This window comes from Heterocephalus glaber, unplaced genomic scaffold, assembly GCF_053883595.1.
Source record: "Heterocephalus glaber isolate CG9 unplaced genomic scaffold, H.glaber_assembly_v1.0 deba00001532, whole genome shotgun sequence".
Taxonomy (NCBI): Eukaryota; Metazoa; Chordata; class Mammalia; order Rodentia; family Bathyergidae; genus Heterocephalus; species Heterocephalus glaber.
The window spans coordinates 27,951,499-27,966,275 of NW_028258330.1; the positions used below are offsets into that span (position 1 = coordinate 27,951,499).

The window sequence follows — 14,777 nt, forward strand, 5'->3', positions numbered from 1 at the left end:
GAATTAACACATACTAACATTTATCATTTTTTGTTTTTGGTACCAAGGATCGAACTTGAGACCTTGCGCTTGTGAGGCCGGCCCCGGAACCACTGAGCTAAATCCCCAGCCCATATTTATCATTTTTGCTATAGATATATACACGCATTTTTAAATAAGAGAAACAGAACTCAGGCCAGTTGTGGTGGCACAGAACTCAGGAGGCCGAGGCCCAAGGCTGGGCTACATAGTCAATTGAGGGCCAGCCTGGACCTGTCTCAAAAAACCAAAAACAGGGCTGGGGATTTAGCTCAGTGGTTCTGCCACCTGCCTCACAAGCTCAAGGTCCCAAGTTTGATCCCTGGTATAAAAAAAAAAAAAAAGAAATCCAAAAACAAAGAGAAGCAGAACTCAAGTGACAAAACTGTAGCTGTGAGGATTACTTGACTGAGGCTTGGTTTTCCAGTGAGTGCTGTGGAAAAGGAGTTCTCATACCATGAATGCTGGTGATCTCTGTCTTCGATGATAAGCATCTTGGAGCAGATAATTGCTACCCAAGTTACTCCACGGAGTAGAATGGTACCAGGCATCAGGGAAACCTAAATATTGTCCAGGTTGTGATGGTAATGCATATATCCCTTAAACAAATAGCACGTTTCAAATATTATGAGTATATGTGACTTGGACTTCAAAAAAATTGTTTAACTTTTTGATAGTATTTGTGTATTTCCTAACTATAAAATTCAAATAGTATGCCAGGTATAGTGGCACACCAAAAAAACCCAAAAAAAACAGAACAAAACAACAAAAATGATTCTGTGTCATATAAGATATACTTTAAAAAAACCAGGTAATTAAAAATAAATGACTAGCTAGGCTTGGTGGCGCACACTTGTACTCCCAGCACTCAGGAAGCTGAGGCAGGAGGATCATAAGTTGGAGGATCACAAGTTGGAGGTCAGCCCAGGCTACCAAGTGAGACCCTGTCTCAAAAAATCAAAAAACACAAACAAACAAACAGAAAACAACTATGCCTTCATGGAAAGGATAGCAGAAAGTCCTGTATATTGAAACAGAAAGTACTTCATATTGTTAAATGAAAAAAGCAATACATGTAGTATACTTCTATTAATACATAGACAATTTTATAGACTAACATGATTGAATATATACTTCTATATGCCCTAACTTCTAAAACTGCACTGAAGTGGTATTATAGGGATAAAGTATACAGATAGAAGACAAAGCTGTACACATATAAGGAGCCCAGGGGGTTTGGGGAACTCTGTGCTTCCTCAATTTTGCTGTGAATGTAAAACTGCTCTAAAAAGTCTATTTAAAAGGAAAAAATAAAAAAAGTATAATAAATACACAATAAACTGAAAAAGTTTATATATGTATAAATGGATTTAAAAAGTTCATTTTTAGGGATATGGTACAGATATGAACTAAAATGATTTTTTTTTTTTTGGCAATAGGGTGTTGCTATGTATGAGGTTCTTTTTATGTACCACTTTATTCATTTAGATATTTTGTGGCAAAACCATTCTGGAGAGCATTCTGGAAGTGAGTTATTACAGTATGATATTTACCCTAAATAACTTCTGTGTCTATCTTCTTACAGTAAGAACGTCCTTCTGTATAACCAGTATATTTCACACCTAAGGGAGTTACATTAATCTAGCAGAGAAGTCATATTTAAATTTTCTCCAAATTTTCTTTCATAGCTTTTGTTTTGGGTTCACGATCCAATCAAGGTCCTTGGGTTATATTGGTATACATTTTTTTTTTTGTACTGGGGATCGAACTCGGGTCCTTGTCCTTGCGAGGCAGGCGGCAGCACCACTGAGCTAAATCCCCAGCCCCTAGTCCAATTATCTTACAAAATGTTTTTCACAGTAGATTTGTTGCATTGTTTCCTTATGTTTGTATATTATATTCTGATCACAGGCATCTATCTGTATCTTATCTCCTCCACAAGACTCTCATTAAATTATTTTTGGCTTTTTTGAGATCATCTCACAATATACCATGGCTTTGAACTTATGATCCTCTTGCCTCAGCCTCCCAGAGTCTTAGGTTTATAGGTGTGTGCCACAATGCTTGGCTGAGTCTCATTAGCTTTTTTGTTTTGTATTGTTTTTTGAGACAGAATCTTGCTATGTAGCCCAGGGTGGTCCTGAACTCACTATGGAGCCCTGGCTGGCCTTGAACTCATGGTGATCCTCCTGCCTCAGCCTCATTAGATTTTTGAGGGCAACCTTGTTCCACAGAACTCAGGTTATGTACCCCAATTTAATCCAGAGGATGCACAGATTCTATTACCTGTCATATGGTATTGGTTGACAAAGAAGATGGCTAAGCACTATATCTGTGTACTTGGGTCTGGAGATAAATAAACTGACAGTACTTATGATTTGTTGGCGGACTCTTGGCTGACTGATTATGGATAGCTGGGCACAGATAACTCCCATAACTTCAGGTACCTAAAGAGGAAAAAGAAATTACTAAAACCTTAATCCTATGGGACATTAATGGTTTCTGAGGATACTGTGGCCATTTCTGAAAAATCCTAGGGGGTGATTTTTAAACAATGTTTTTTTGTTTTGTTTTTGGTACTGGGGATTGAACTTGGGACCTTCCCCTTGCAAGGCAGGCAGCAGCACCACTCAGCTAAATTCCCAGCCCTAAACAATGTTTTTACTTAAAAAAAGTTCCTTTCAAAAAGGGCGTGGTTCAGTGGCAGACAGCTTGGTTAGCATGTACAAAGATCTGGACAACAAATGTTTATAAACAAAACTACTTAGGAGGTATCTATAGGTACGGATATGCACACAAATAGATTTGGAGCCTGGCATGGTGGTGCTTTCCTATAATCTCAGCATTCTGGGAGGATGAGACAGGAAGATTGTAAATTCAAGCCCAGCCTGGGTAACTCAGTAACCTAATGAGACCTTATCTAAAAATAAAAAATAAAAAGAGCTGGGGATACAGCTCAGTGAGAAGGCCTTGAGTTCCACTCTTAGTACCACAGTAAGTAAATAAATATATAGATTCGAAAGCAGGTAAATGCAAAGATGTTAAAGGTGTGTCTTTGAGTGATGGAATATTATATTTTTTCTAATTTCCTCAAGAATTACATATTGATTTTATAATAAAGCAAAGAAAGAAAGGTGTTACAATAAAACTTTTTTTTTCTCTCATTCTGATCCTGATTGTGGCAGAGGAGTCTTCATCTACCTTCCTCTCAGACATGACTATGAGGTCAGGTAATGAAAGCAGGAGCCATAGGGTCCATTTCCTTGCTTGGACTACTCTTCCAGCAGATGCACGGCCTCAGGTCTCTGGAGCTGTCAGCTCCTCACAGAGGCAGCTCTCAACACCTTCAATGTAAAATGGCTGTCATCACTACTGGTTGTCAGAAACTGGATCAAGGTTAGACATGCGATATAACTCTGGCTAATGAAACATGAGGAATAAAATCTATTGGGGGCTTTTGAGAAAGATGTTCTTCCCTTAATAAAGGGATGAAAAGGAGGGCTGGGGATTTAGCTCAGTGGTTTTGCTGCCTGCTGTGCGAAAAAGGAAATCAACATCTTTCTTCTTTCTGGATAGTCTGTTCTGCTTATAAGGTCTGAAATTGCTATTACTACCTTACAACCACATGAATAGGAAGAGTAGAAAGAAAAGCTCTTGAGTCTTGGATAACACTGTTGAATTACTGAACCCATTTGGGAAAATATAAGATGTTGTATGTCCAAATTCCTTATATGTTTATATTAATTATGTAATTTAATATATTTTAATTATTGTATTAAGGATGCATATTAATACAGATATGTATTATATACAGTAGTAAATCCTTTGGTTAAATCTCTCACAGTTGGCCTTTTTGGCCACTGAAAGCACCCAAATCATGCAAGTTTCCATCTCACCTTGCTCTTACACTGTTCCTTTTGTACGTTTGCTTTTTAAAAAAAAAACCAAACTTTTTTCTTTTGCAGTAGCAGGGATTGACTCCAGAGTCTTCCCATTGAGCTACTTCTCCAGCCCCTTCTTTTTATGTTTTTATTTTGAGACAGTCTTGCTAAACCACTCAACTGCCCAAACTGGGCTCAAACTTGCAATCCTCCTAGCTCAGCCTCTCAGACTGCCAGGATTATAGGTGTGTGCCACCATGCTGAGATTCTTTGCTAGTTTGATAAGTTGAGAAATAGGCTCTCATCATTTTAAAATTACATTTTAAAAGCACTTAAATTTAATTCCTTCCTTCTTTCTTTCCTAATTTTTTTTTTTTTTGCACCAGTGCCCCATGGATGCTAGGCAAGTGTTCTACTACTGAACTATACCACAGCCCTTACTTTTTATTTTTATCAATGCTTATTGATTGGAAAAATGTTTCTGAGCAAAAGGATTAGGACATTGGGCCTATCCCCAATTAGTAGTTATTCTCATCTGATCAGGACTAGGAGTGGCGAGGTCTTGCTGGTATTTCAAACCCAGACAATAGCCATTGAGTTTGTACCTTCTCAAATCGGGACTCCGCATTTTTTACCAACATCAGCAGCAATTCTCTGGCTAATTGCTGGGTGCAAGTATATCTTTCAGGGTTTTTAGGCCATTCAATGTAGTCATTACAAACTGGCAGAGCTCTTTCGAATTGAGGAAAACTTCAAAGACCTGAAATGATTTAGCAAAAGTGAACTTCTAAGAAATATGTTATGATAGAAAGAGCCATGAACAAAAACTAGATTTTTTTGTTGTTGTTTTGAGACAGGGTCTGGCTATGTAGTTCAGGCTGGACTCGAACTCACTATGTAGCCCAGGCTGGCCTTGGAGTGATCCTCCTGCCTCAGCCTCTCGAGTGCTAGGATTACAGTTATGTGCCACAGGCTGGGCAAAAGCTAGATTTTAAGTTAACAGAGAAGTGTACAGATGTACAAGCCCGCTTACTTCAATCTTGTTCTAAAGCGAAAACAGAACCAACCCCAATGTGTACTGTTAAAAGTTGTACATGGCCTTTTACTCTTAGACTTTTAGAAGCTTTATTATGAGGCCTTTAGAAAGGGTCACATTTTGTACAAGTAGGACTAAAGGAAAGGTCCTAATAAAAGATGACAGTGCCTGTGGCATAACTAAAATGCCTTGTGAGGAGTCAGCATATTAAAAGAAGATGTCGTTTTGCTTCTTGTTTCATTTGGGGGTATATAAAGTGCTTTACATGATTAAATAGTTGTAACCTGTGGGGGTCTTACTATGTGACAGGCATTAAAGCATTTTCCACATGATATCTCATTTAACCCTTGCAATAACTGAGTTAGTCTACTTTTACAGATGAGGAAACTGAAACTGGTATGAGAGATTAAATTACCTGATCCCTTTGACCCTACAGAAGTAAGACCAATAGGTTTTCCTTTTTCCCTAGTCCCTTACATGCATGGTACCTAGTAGATATGTAAGTATTTGTTGAGTAAAGAATAACTACATTAATTTAAAAATGTATGGCTTATGGCTCAACCACTCTCCCTTGCACTCTTTTTTTTTTTTTTTTGGTACCAGGGATTGAACTCGGGTCCTTGTGCTTGCGCAGCAGGCAGCAAAACCACTGAGCTAAATCCCTGGCCCTCCCTTGCACTCTTTTTGATGACATGGTTTTACATTTGTAAGCAGCTGGCACTCAGGGACAGCAGAGCTAGTCTGAAGAGAAAGCCATATAGTGATATAGGTCTTCTTTCAGGTTGACCTATGCACCAAATTAAGAAGACAGATGTTTAGTGTTAGGCAGGTAGTTAGACATTCGAGGGCCTGAGGGACAAACAGGGCAGATCAAAGTAGCATGCTGTGCCAGTTATAGTTAAGTAAAGAAATAAAAACCTCAATTTATAATCATGTATTGAATTTCAAACCCAAAGACTCGGGGCCTCTTTTCTAGAACAAGGCATACAACATTCCTGGTTGCCATAGCCTATAGATCAATGGTATCAGGAAAGAAAATGTTCTTTAAAGACCCTCCCACCTTGGGCTGGGACCTGTTTTAACTTAAGAATTCATCTTTTGAAAATTTCTTATATGATTAAGACCCCTAGGGAACACTGATCATCTGAAAAGATATTTTGTGACTCCAAAATAACTTCTAAGAAAAATGTTTTTAAAGATCATTATTACTTTAGTTCCCTGAACCCCAAAAGTAACTCTTGTGTATATAAAAAGATATCCAGACTTCTGCTGGAGCCAGATGCCTTCGGCGGCACGGCCTGGCTTCTCACTTAAAGGCATACATTTCTCTATATTTATTTTACAATAAATTTATCTATACTTCTTCAGGATAACCTGTGTATCTTGACTGAATTCTTTCATCAAGTTCACAAAGGACCAAGGAGGTTCACAAGGGCCAGTTCCTTGTGACTTAAGAATCTGCTTTCCCTGTGATATCTTTTTTGTTTCACAACTCCAAATGGTGAACAGACCTCACTGGCAGGTTACCCTACCAACTAAACTAAGAGGATAGGTGTATATGAGTCATAAACATGATACCCTGGGCCAGGGATGTAGCTCAGTGGTGCTGTGCCTGCCTGGCAAGCGCAAGGTCCTGAGTTCAATCCCTGGTACCAAAAAAAAAAAAAAAAAGACACCTTGTCTCCAAACTAGAATGTTTAGGGAGCACATTCCTGGGCAATCTTATATGTTTAATTTATAAGAAACTAACACAACTTCTTCCAAAGTGATTTTTTTCCCATTTTCCATTTTCATGAACAAACAAATGATATTTCTGCTTGCTCCCCACCTTCACCAACATTTCAAGCTGTTTTATACTTTTAGTCATTCTGATTACCTGGGCAATTTTGAAAGGATCCTGGTAAAACTGTTTAATATCGTGGAGCACTAGAATTTCACACTTTTTCAACCCTCTTCTCAAGCTCTGGTGGTTTGTTTTGTCTTGAGTAGTACCTAAGAAGAAAATATGAACTACTGTTACTTTCTGGCTTATTTCTTTCTTCTTGATTTTGTAAGTCTGGTTATCTCCAAGATGGATTCCAAGATTTCACTTAAACAAAAATGCCTGGGAGAGGAGGCAGGCATTAATCTGTTGGCTGACTTGTTTCTCCTTTTTTTTTGGTACCGGGGATCGAACTCAGGACCTTGCCCTTTCAAGGCAGGTGGCAGAACCACTGAGCTAAATCCCTGGCCCTGTTTCTCCTTTCTTGTAGAACAATATATAAAAAGGGCTGAAGGACAAAGAAAAGAGCTTAATTCTTAAGGGCAGAGCTTGTGAGTGACCTGTGAATACAAACAAGACATGCTTCCTTGTTTCCCTAGTGGTGAGGAAATTTTGAGGAAGCTTAAATCCCCACAAAAATGTGTGAATTCCATTATCAGATGCCTTAAGGCAGCTAATTTTACTGGTTGTAGTCTGCCAACACTTGGGTAATGCTGTAACCTATTTGCCTTTTAGGGGAAAAATGTTTTCAATAGAGCTGCCCTTCTCCCTATTTTTTTTTCTTTCCCCAGTCCTTTACCAACCCATCTCTTTGATATTGTAAAGGGAGGCTTCTACGAATACTCCACTCCTCTCTTCAGCTTATATGAAAAAGCTTGCAGAGAAGTAACTCTGGAAAGAAATGTGCAGATGCTGACCCCAGGAGGTTAGGGCTTGGGTTAGGATTAGGGTTAAATTTCATTTTGATGAGGGAGGAGGGGAGCAGAGAATAGTCCAAGGTGCAATCTAAAGAAGATTCCTCCCCCTCACCCCCTTTCTCATAATAAAAGCCCTTCGCACTCCTGAGCATTGGAAGACAGAGACCGGAGACAAGAGACCCTTCTATCTTTTGAGGTGGCTCTGAATAACCCTTTCTCATTTCACCAAAATTCTGTCTCCCAAGTTTTTGAGGAGTGTCAGGCAGTATGGGCCTTAACCTCCAGTAACATACCTTGTTTTCTCATGTTTAATGTGTCCTCTTATTCCTGGAAATTTCTCTGTTCAAAGCCTTTGAGCCCTTGGTCTAGGATACTACCTGTCCAACTAGAAACTAAGTTCCCTGGGGAAGCAGTCTTGTCAGTCTTTTCAGTGACACATTCCTAGTACAAGGGGATCTTTGTCAATATTTGGGGAATCAATAACCAACTGTATTCCTGGCTATGTATCTTGGTATACATTTCTCAAACTCAGAGCTGCCCAAAGACAGGATCACTGCTGGGAAGCTTGGAGATTTCTTATCTATCAGATAAATAAGCCCTGGGGAGGAACTAATGGAGTAAATGAGACTCAGACGCTGCGGGTACAGGGTTAGGTTATCTTCTAAACTCCCTTCTAGCTGGGGAAGTCACATATTTGTTTCTTGACCTTACCAGCTTGCTCTCTATTTTTCAAATTCCTCAAGCTCATAACCTACTGAGTGCCCTTGCTCATTCTGCTCCCTCAGCCTGACAGGCTATTCTTACCTCCCTCAGTGTGATATGCTCACCTGTCACAAGGTTAATTTCTCTTTATTCTTGACTACCTTCAGAGAGGACTTTTCTGAACCCTACAACTAGATGTGACTTTTTTTGGTAGTACTAGGAACTAAACCCAGGGCCTTCGCACTGAACTATATCCCTAGCCCTTTTGTATTTTGAGACAGAGTCTCACTAAATTGCCCAGGCAGAACTGGAACTTGTGATCTTCTTGCCTCAGCCTCCCAGAGCACTGAGATTGTAGGCATGCCCCGCCCCCGCCATGCCCAGCTTGTATACCTTCTCTTATGAGCTACCATAAAAAGTCTTTCTAAAACACAGAGATGGAGGGCACAAGGAGAGCCAGAGATTAGGTTATGCCCGAAAACTGACTCAGGGCCTTGCTGCCTTAAGCAGTGCCTTACCCTTCAGCCTCAGGGTGACATGCAACAGGTAGTGTATGCATTCTGCAGCCTCTTCAGCCACCTCTTTCAGTGGGTCCCCACACAGCAGTGCCATCAGAGCTACTAGATGTCCAAGGCTTTGGAATTGCAGTGGGAGCTAATTAAAAAGGAAAAAAAAATGACATCAGAATATAGGTGCATTTTTAGTGTCTTATATTTGAGTTGTTGACAAGTAAGGACATTTCTACTCTGAACTTAAGAGCAGTACAAAGTCACATTCAGCCCTCAGATCTCTGAAAGCCTAATATCTAACATGTACAGATACAATGCATCTAGAAAACACCATTAAATAGGGCAATTGTAGCCTAAGCGAACAATCTAAAAAATGAAAAGGCTGTATGCATAAAGATGTTCATTCTAAACCAGGTGGGGTGGTGCACGCCTGTAATCCTAGTACCTGAGAGGCTGAGGCAGGGGATTACTGTGAATTTGAGGGCAGCCTGGACTACATATGAGTTCAAAGCCAGCTTGAACTACATAATGAGATGTATTCATGTGTCTCAAATGAAACAAAACAAAACCAAAACAAACCCAAAAATGTTCATTCTAGCACTATTCTTAAAAACCACTCTTTGGAAATAATAACTCAATAATGGTAAAGGGAATTATGGTACAGCCACTCTATGATTGCAATCATTAGAAACCAAGTGAGAAATTTATAATACTGGAAAATGTGCTACTCTTCTAACCAATCAGCTGGATGCAAAGTGAGATATAGCATTTAATACTATTTAAAATTTTATTTATTGATATTCTGCCTAATTATAGAGAGAAACACGTAAGGTAGCTGGCAAAAACCATACCATAAAAAGAAATACAACTTAATGTAGTGAAGAAAATAAGACAAATTTAAAATTAAAGCAGAAAGCAGAGTGCCTCACACCTGTAATTTCAGCTACTTGAGAGGCTGAGACAGGAGGATCCCAAGTTCAGGCCAGCCTGGGCAACACAGCAAGACCCTGACTCAATATGAAACAAACCAAAATCCCATAAATAGACAAACAAAACTAAGGCAGAAAAGATTAAGAATTTTGTCAGCAAGCAGAATGTATGTCACCACTTGCTCAAGGTAAGCCACAGAGTGAGCCTCTAAACGTTCTTCTAACACAGATTTACACACAATGTCCTGTACATGATTACCACTGACCATAAGAAGCAAAGAGCCATGCAAATGAAGCACAACTTTTCCTTAGACTGAAGTGAAAGAAATTTCTTCAGTGGCTCTTCAGGAACAAGACAGCAGCTTTTACGGACTTTTTAGAGTAAACACAGAAACACTTACACAAAGCTTTATAATGTCTTTAATTCATTAGAACTATGATTGGCATTGGAGATAGAAGTAGTGAACAAAGGAAAATATCTCTGCTCAGGGAGGTGATAATCCAGTTGAGAAAGCATTAAATGAACAAAAGAAATAATTAAAATTTGTTGTGTCAAACAGTGATAAATATTATGATGAAGGAAACACAGGGGAAAGGGGTAGGAATTGTTACCTTAGAATGGGAACTGAGCCTGAAGATTCTGGGAGAAGAGTATTTCAGGCACAAGGAGAGCAACTGCAAAGGGCTCAGAGGGGGAGTGTTTGGTGTTCTTGAGGAACAACAGTAAGGTAGGATGCTAGAATAAATTAAACAAGAGAAAAACAGGAGATCGATGAAGAAGGGGCTAGAATTGTGTAGTAACTTATAAAACACTGTAAGGATTTGGGGTGAGATAGGAAGCCATTAGATTTCAGTAGGAAAGGGACTTGAGCTTATTAACATTTATTCACTAGTATTTCATTGAGCATAAAGCATGTGGGAGGTTTTGTGCAAGGCACTGAGGATTCTGATGAATAAGGCAAACATTATCACTGGTGGCATTTACATTCTATTAGAGGAAAACAGCTAGTAAATTAATAAAGCAAGCAAACCTCTGGCCCTAAGAAGCCCTAGGAAGGAAATAGAATGATAAGACATACAGCAAGGGCAGATCTATTTGTGAGTAGCAAGTCTTTTTGAGGGGGAGACATTTGGTTCGAGTACTAGAGAATGAAGAAGGGCTATGCAGGTGAAGAGCTGGGAAGGTCATTCCAGGCAGAGGAAGTTGTAAGTACAAAGGATTGAGACAAGAAGTGTGGCTGGCAAGTAGTATGTTACCAGGTACAGAGAGACAGGTAGGAACTAGGTCACAAAAGACCTTGTATTCTAATGACAGCTGGATATCACTGGATCAAAAAAGTGACATGGAGGAACAAAAGGAAAGAAAACAAAAAGAGGAAAAACAAAACAAGGGTATAGGTATGACTCACAGTTAGAGGATTTGCCTGCCTAGAATGTGCAATGTCCTGAGTTTGATCCTCAGCACCACAACACATGTGTGCACATGCAGAAGAGTGACACTGAGTCTTAGGAAGACAATTCTGGCTACAAAGAGAGAGTAAATTGAAGGGACTAAAGTAAATGCCCTCACCTCAATACTCAGGCATGAAAATGTACTGGGGAGGGATAAATAAAAATGTCAATGATGCCTATCTCTGTTCTTTTTTGTTTTGATGGTACCAGGGATTGAACTCGAGACCTTGTGCTTTCAAGGCAGGCACAGTGCCACTGAGCTAAATCCCCGGCCCTCTGTTTTTTTTGTTTTTGTTTTTTTAAAGTTAACATTTTCTAGGAGGGAAGGAAAGCGTGGAAGGGAGGAAGGAAGCCAGCGAAGGGAAGGGAGGTCCCTGTTTTGGTGGGGCCAGGCCTGCCATTGAAGAGGAGCTGGAGGGAGGCACCTGGCGTTTCTCCTGCCCGCCCAGGGGAGGTCCTGGTTGCCAAGAGTGTTAATTCTGCTCCTCTCCTGAGCAGCGGGGCTGGGAGGCTCTGCTGTGGTGGGGATGGCCTGTGGAAGTCAAGGAGAACTTGCCTGCCAGAAAGATGTGAAGAAAATGCAGGAAACTAGCAAGGAACAAAGGAAAAGAGGAGCCTGACCACCTCTCAGAGAAACCAGAGGGACTCCGAGATCATGCTACAATAGCAGAAGGCAGCTAACAGGAAGTCTATGCAGACATAGGAATGATGCCCAGCTCTTTGGAAAAGCTGGGTGCTACTGACAATTGGTACATCCTGAGCACCGAGACCGGATTCCTTAGAGTAAACAAGCATCACATGTGTTATAACTTATCCTCATAAAACTGTTTAATTTAAACTTTTTCAGTCTTAGTGTGATGTTTTAGAACCATTCTTCAGAGAAAACACTGTGCACATGACATTGGTGGATATTATTTTACCAGCAGTGAACATTTGTGTACTTAGGTAGTATGATCAGAGAGTAGGCTATCTGTACATCTAGAATCTTTCCCATCAGCTTTGTTAGAGGAGATCTTTAAAGCAAATCTTGCTGCATAGGGCTAGTGTTGGAGCTCTGGGGTAGAATGGGTGTCTAGCATGCACAAGGCTGTGGATGAACCCCAGCACCACCAAAAAAAATTTATAATAGAATTTGAGATCCCTTTGTGCAATTTTGCTTTGTAATCATCTGGTTCACTTGAAGAATTTACAGAAGAGAGTACAAATCACCTGGAATACCAGCTAAATGGATGGGAATTAAATGAGAGAATACAGATTTAAAAAACAAGACAAATAGGGCTGGGGATTTAGCTCAGTGGTTTCGCCGCCTGCTGCGCAAGCGCAAGAACCCGAGTTCGATCCCTGGTACCAAGAAATAAAGAAAGAAAGAAAGACAAATATGTATATCACATAAACCAATAACAGAGATAAAATAGAAAACTTTTTAAAATAGTAAATCTCAAAGAACATAGGAAAAGAGGAAAAGAAGGGAACTAGGAACAGATGGAAACAAAAACAATTGAGACTGACAGCTTTAAACTCAGCCATATCCATAATTACATTAAAAGCAAACATAAGACTTAAAAGGCAAAAACTGTCATTTTGTTATTTTTCTTCAAAGGAAACTATAAATATATGTTGTTTAACAAATACTTTAAACATACAAATAAAGATGGGTAGAAGTATAAAGAATGGAAAAAGATATATAGTATATCCAAATACTCAAAGCCTAGAGTGGCCATAGTAATACCAGACAAAGTCAGTTTCAAAATAAACAAAAATTGGGATGGATAAAGATGGACATTTCTCAATTCAACAACAGAATGTGCCCATGGCCCTCTGTGTTGTCAGGGAGGAGCAGAAGAGGTCCTGTCATGGCCACCCTACCAGAGCTTGGCAGACCCCGGGAGGGCAAGGTATAATTAGAAGGCTGTGTGATGTTAGAGTGGGAGGATTTCTGTTGATGACTTGAGGGTGCTGGTTCCACTGTTGGTATAATTATGCAAAGCAAAGAATCCAGGGAAGAACTGCCAGAGAAGGAATTACAAAAAAGATTTTATATGAAAGCACCCATCTTGATCCTGAAAGAAAACAAACCAACAGAAACAGCAGCAATCGAGCAACTGTAGGCACAGAAAACCAATATAGAACTCTCTAAAGTGTGGAAATGAAGCTGAGATCAACCATGAAAAGCATTTTATGTATAATATGAATGCTTTCAATCAATCAGTAAAGTATGTGTAAGTTGTTAAAAGAGCACATAATCCGAAATATGAACACAGAAAACAGCTTCAGAGCAGTGAAAAAATGTTGAGAGAAATGAAGGAAGTAGACAAATCTCTAATTAGAGATGGAAATCATAACAGTCCTTTCTGAGCGAGCAGTGAGAAAATCAGTAAGGACTTGGAAGACTTGAACGCTGCCAACCTGAGTAGGAACAGCCTGACTCGACTGACATCTGTAGAACATGCCCCCATCAGCAGAAGGCACATTCTCTCTCTTTTTTGGGGGAGGGGGTACCAGTGATTGAACTCAAGACCTTGTGCTTGCCAGGCAGGCACAGTGCCACTGAGCTACATCATTGGCTCAGAAGACACATTCTTTTTGTTGTTGTTGTTGTTGTTTGGTACCGGAGATCAAACTCGGGACCTTGCGCTTGTGAGAAGACACGTTCTTATCAAGGCCATGTGGAACATTCACTGTAGTTCTTAATTCTAGGCCACAAAGCCTGTTTCTGTGAATTTAAGAGACTTAAATATGTTTTTGACTATAGAAAACCCCCTAAATATTAGGCCTTTGTACTTCTGAATAACCCATGTGTCGAAGAAGAAATCAAGGGGCCGGGGATTTAGCTCAGAGGTTCTGTGCCTGCCTCGAAAGCCTAAGGTCCAGAGTTCGATCCCTAGTACGAAAAAAAAAAAAAAAGAGGGCCGGGATTTAGCTCAGTGGTTTCGCCGCCTGCTGTGCAAGCACAAGGACCCAAGTTTAATACCCGGTACCAAAAAAAAAAAAAAAAAAAAAGGAGGAAATCAGAAGATAATTGATTGTAAAGGGCAGAGGAAACTTTTTGGGTTGATGTAAATGTTTTATGTTATAATTATGGTGGTGGTTAATACATTTCTCAATATTCATAGATTTGTACACTTAAAACTAATTTTGAGTTTTGGTATATGTAAATTATAACACAACTAAGCAGACTAAATTGTTTTTCAAATAAAAATGTTGACTCAAAAAAAAGAAAGTTAACATTTTGTATAACGAGCATATTTATATATATTTTTTGGAGACAAGGTCTCACTATGTAGTTCAGGTTGGTCTTGAACTTACTTTGTATCTCAGGTTGGCCTCCAACTCACAGAGATTATCCTTTCTCAGCTTCCCAAATGCTGGGTTATAGGGACACACCACCACATCAGGTATACATTTTTTTTTTCCTTCCTTCTCTTCCTTCCTTCCTTCCTACCTCCTTCCCTCCCTCCCTCCCTCCTTCTCTCTTTCTTTGAGATAGGGTCTCACTATATAGTTCAGGCTGGTCCAAAATTCACTATGTAATTGAGGCTGGCCTTGAATTCATGCTGATCCTCCTGCCTTA

The 14,777-nt window shown here is 39.7% G+C and overlaps 1 protein-coding gene and 1 long non-coding RNA gene across 2 annotated transcripts in view; one reads left to right on the forward strand and one right to left on the reverse strand.

Annotated features, from left to right (window-relative positions):
• The window catches only part of LOC147824722 (uncharacterized), a 62,159-nt gene that overhangs the window by 43,097 nt on the left and 4,285 nt on the right, over positions 1-14,777 (forward strand). The window lies entirely within an intron of this gene.
• The window catches only part of Mroh8 (maestro heat like repeat family member 8), a 51,583-nt gene that overhangs the window by 16,285 nt on the left and 20,521 nt on the right, over positions 1-14,777 (reverse strand). Inside the window, 5 exon segments of the mRNA XM_087188966.1 lie at positions 2,305-2,465; positions 4,505-4,579; positions 4,582-4,659; positions 6,812-6,927; positions 8,835-8,970. Of these exon segments, the coding sequence (XP_087045092.1) occupies positions 2,305-2,465; positions 4,505-4,579; positions 4,582-4,659; positions 6,812-6,927; positions 8,835-8,970 (566 nt within the window).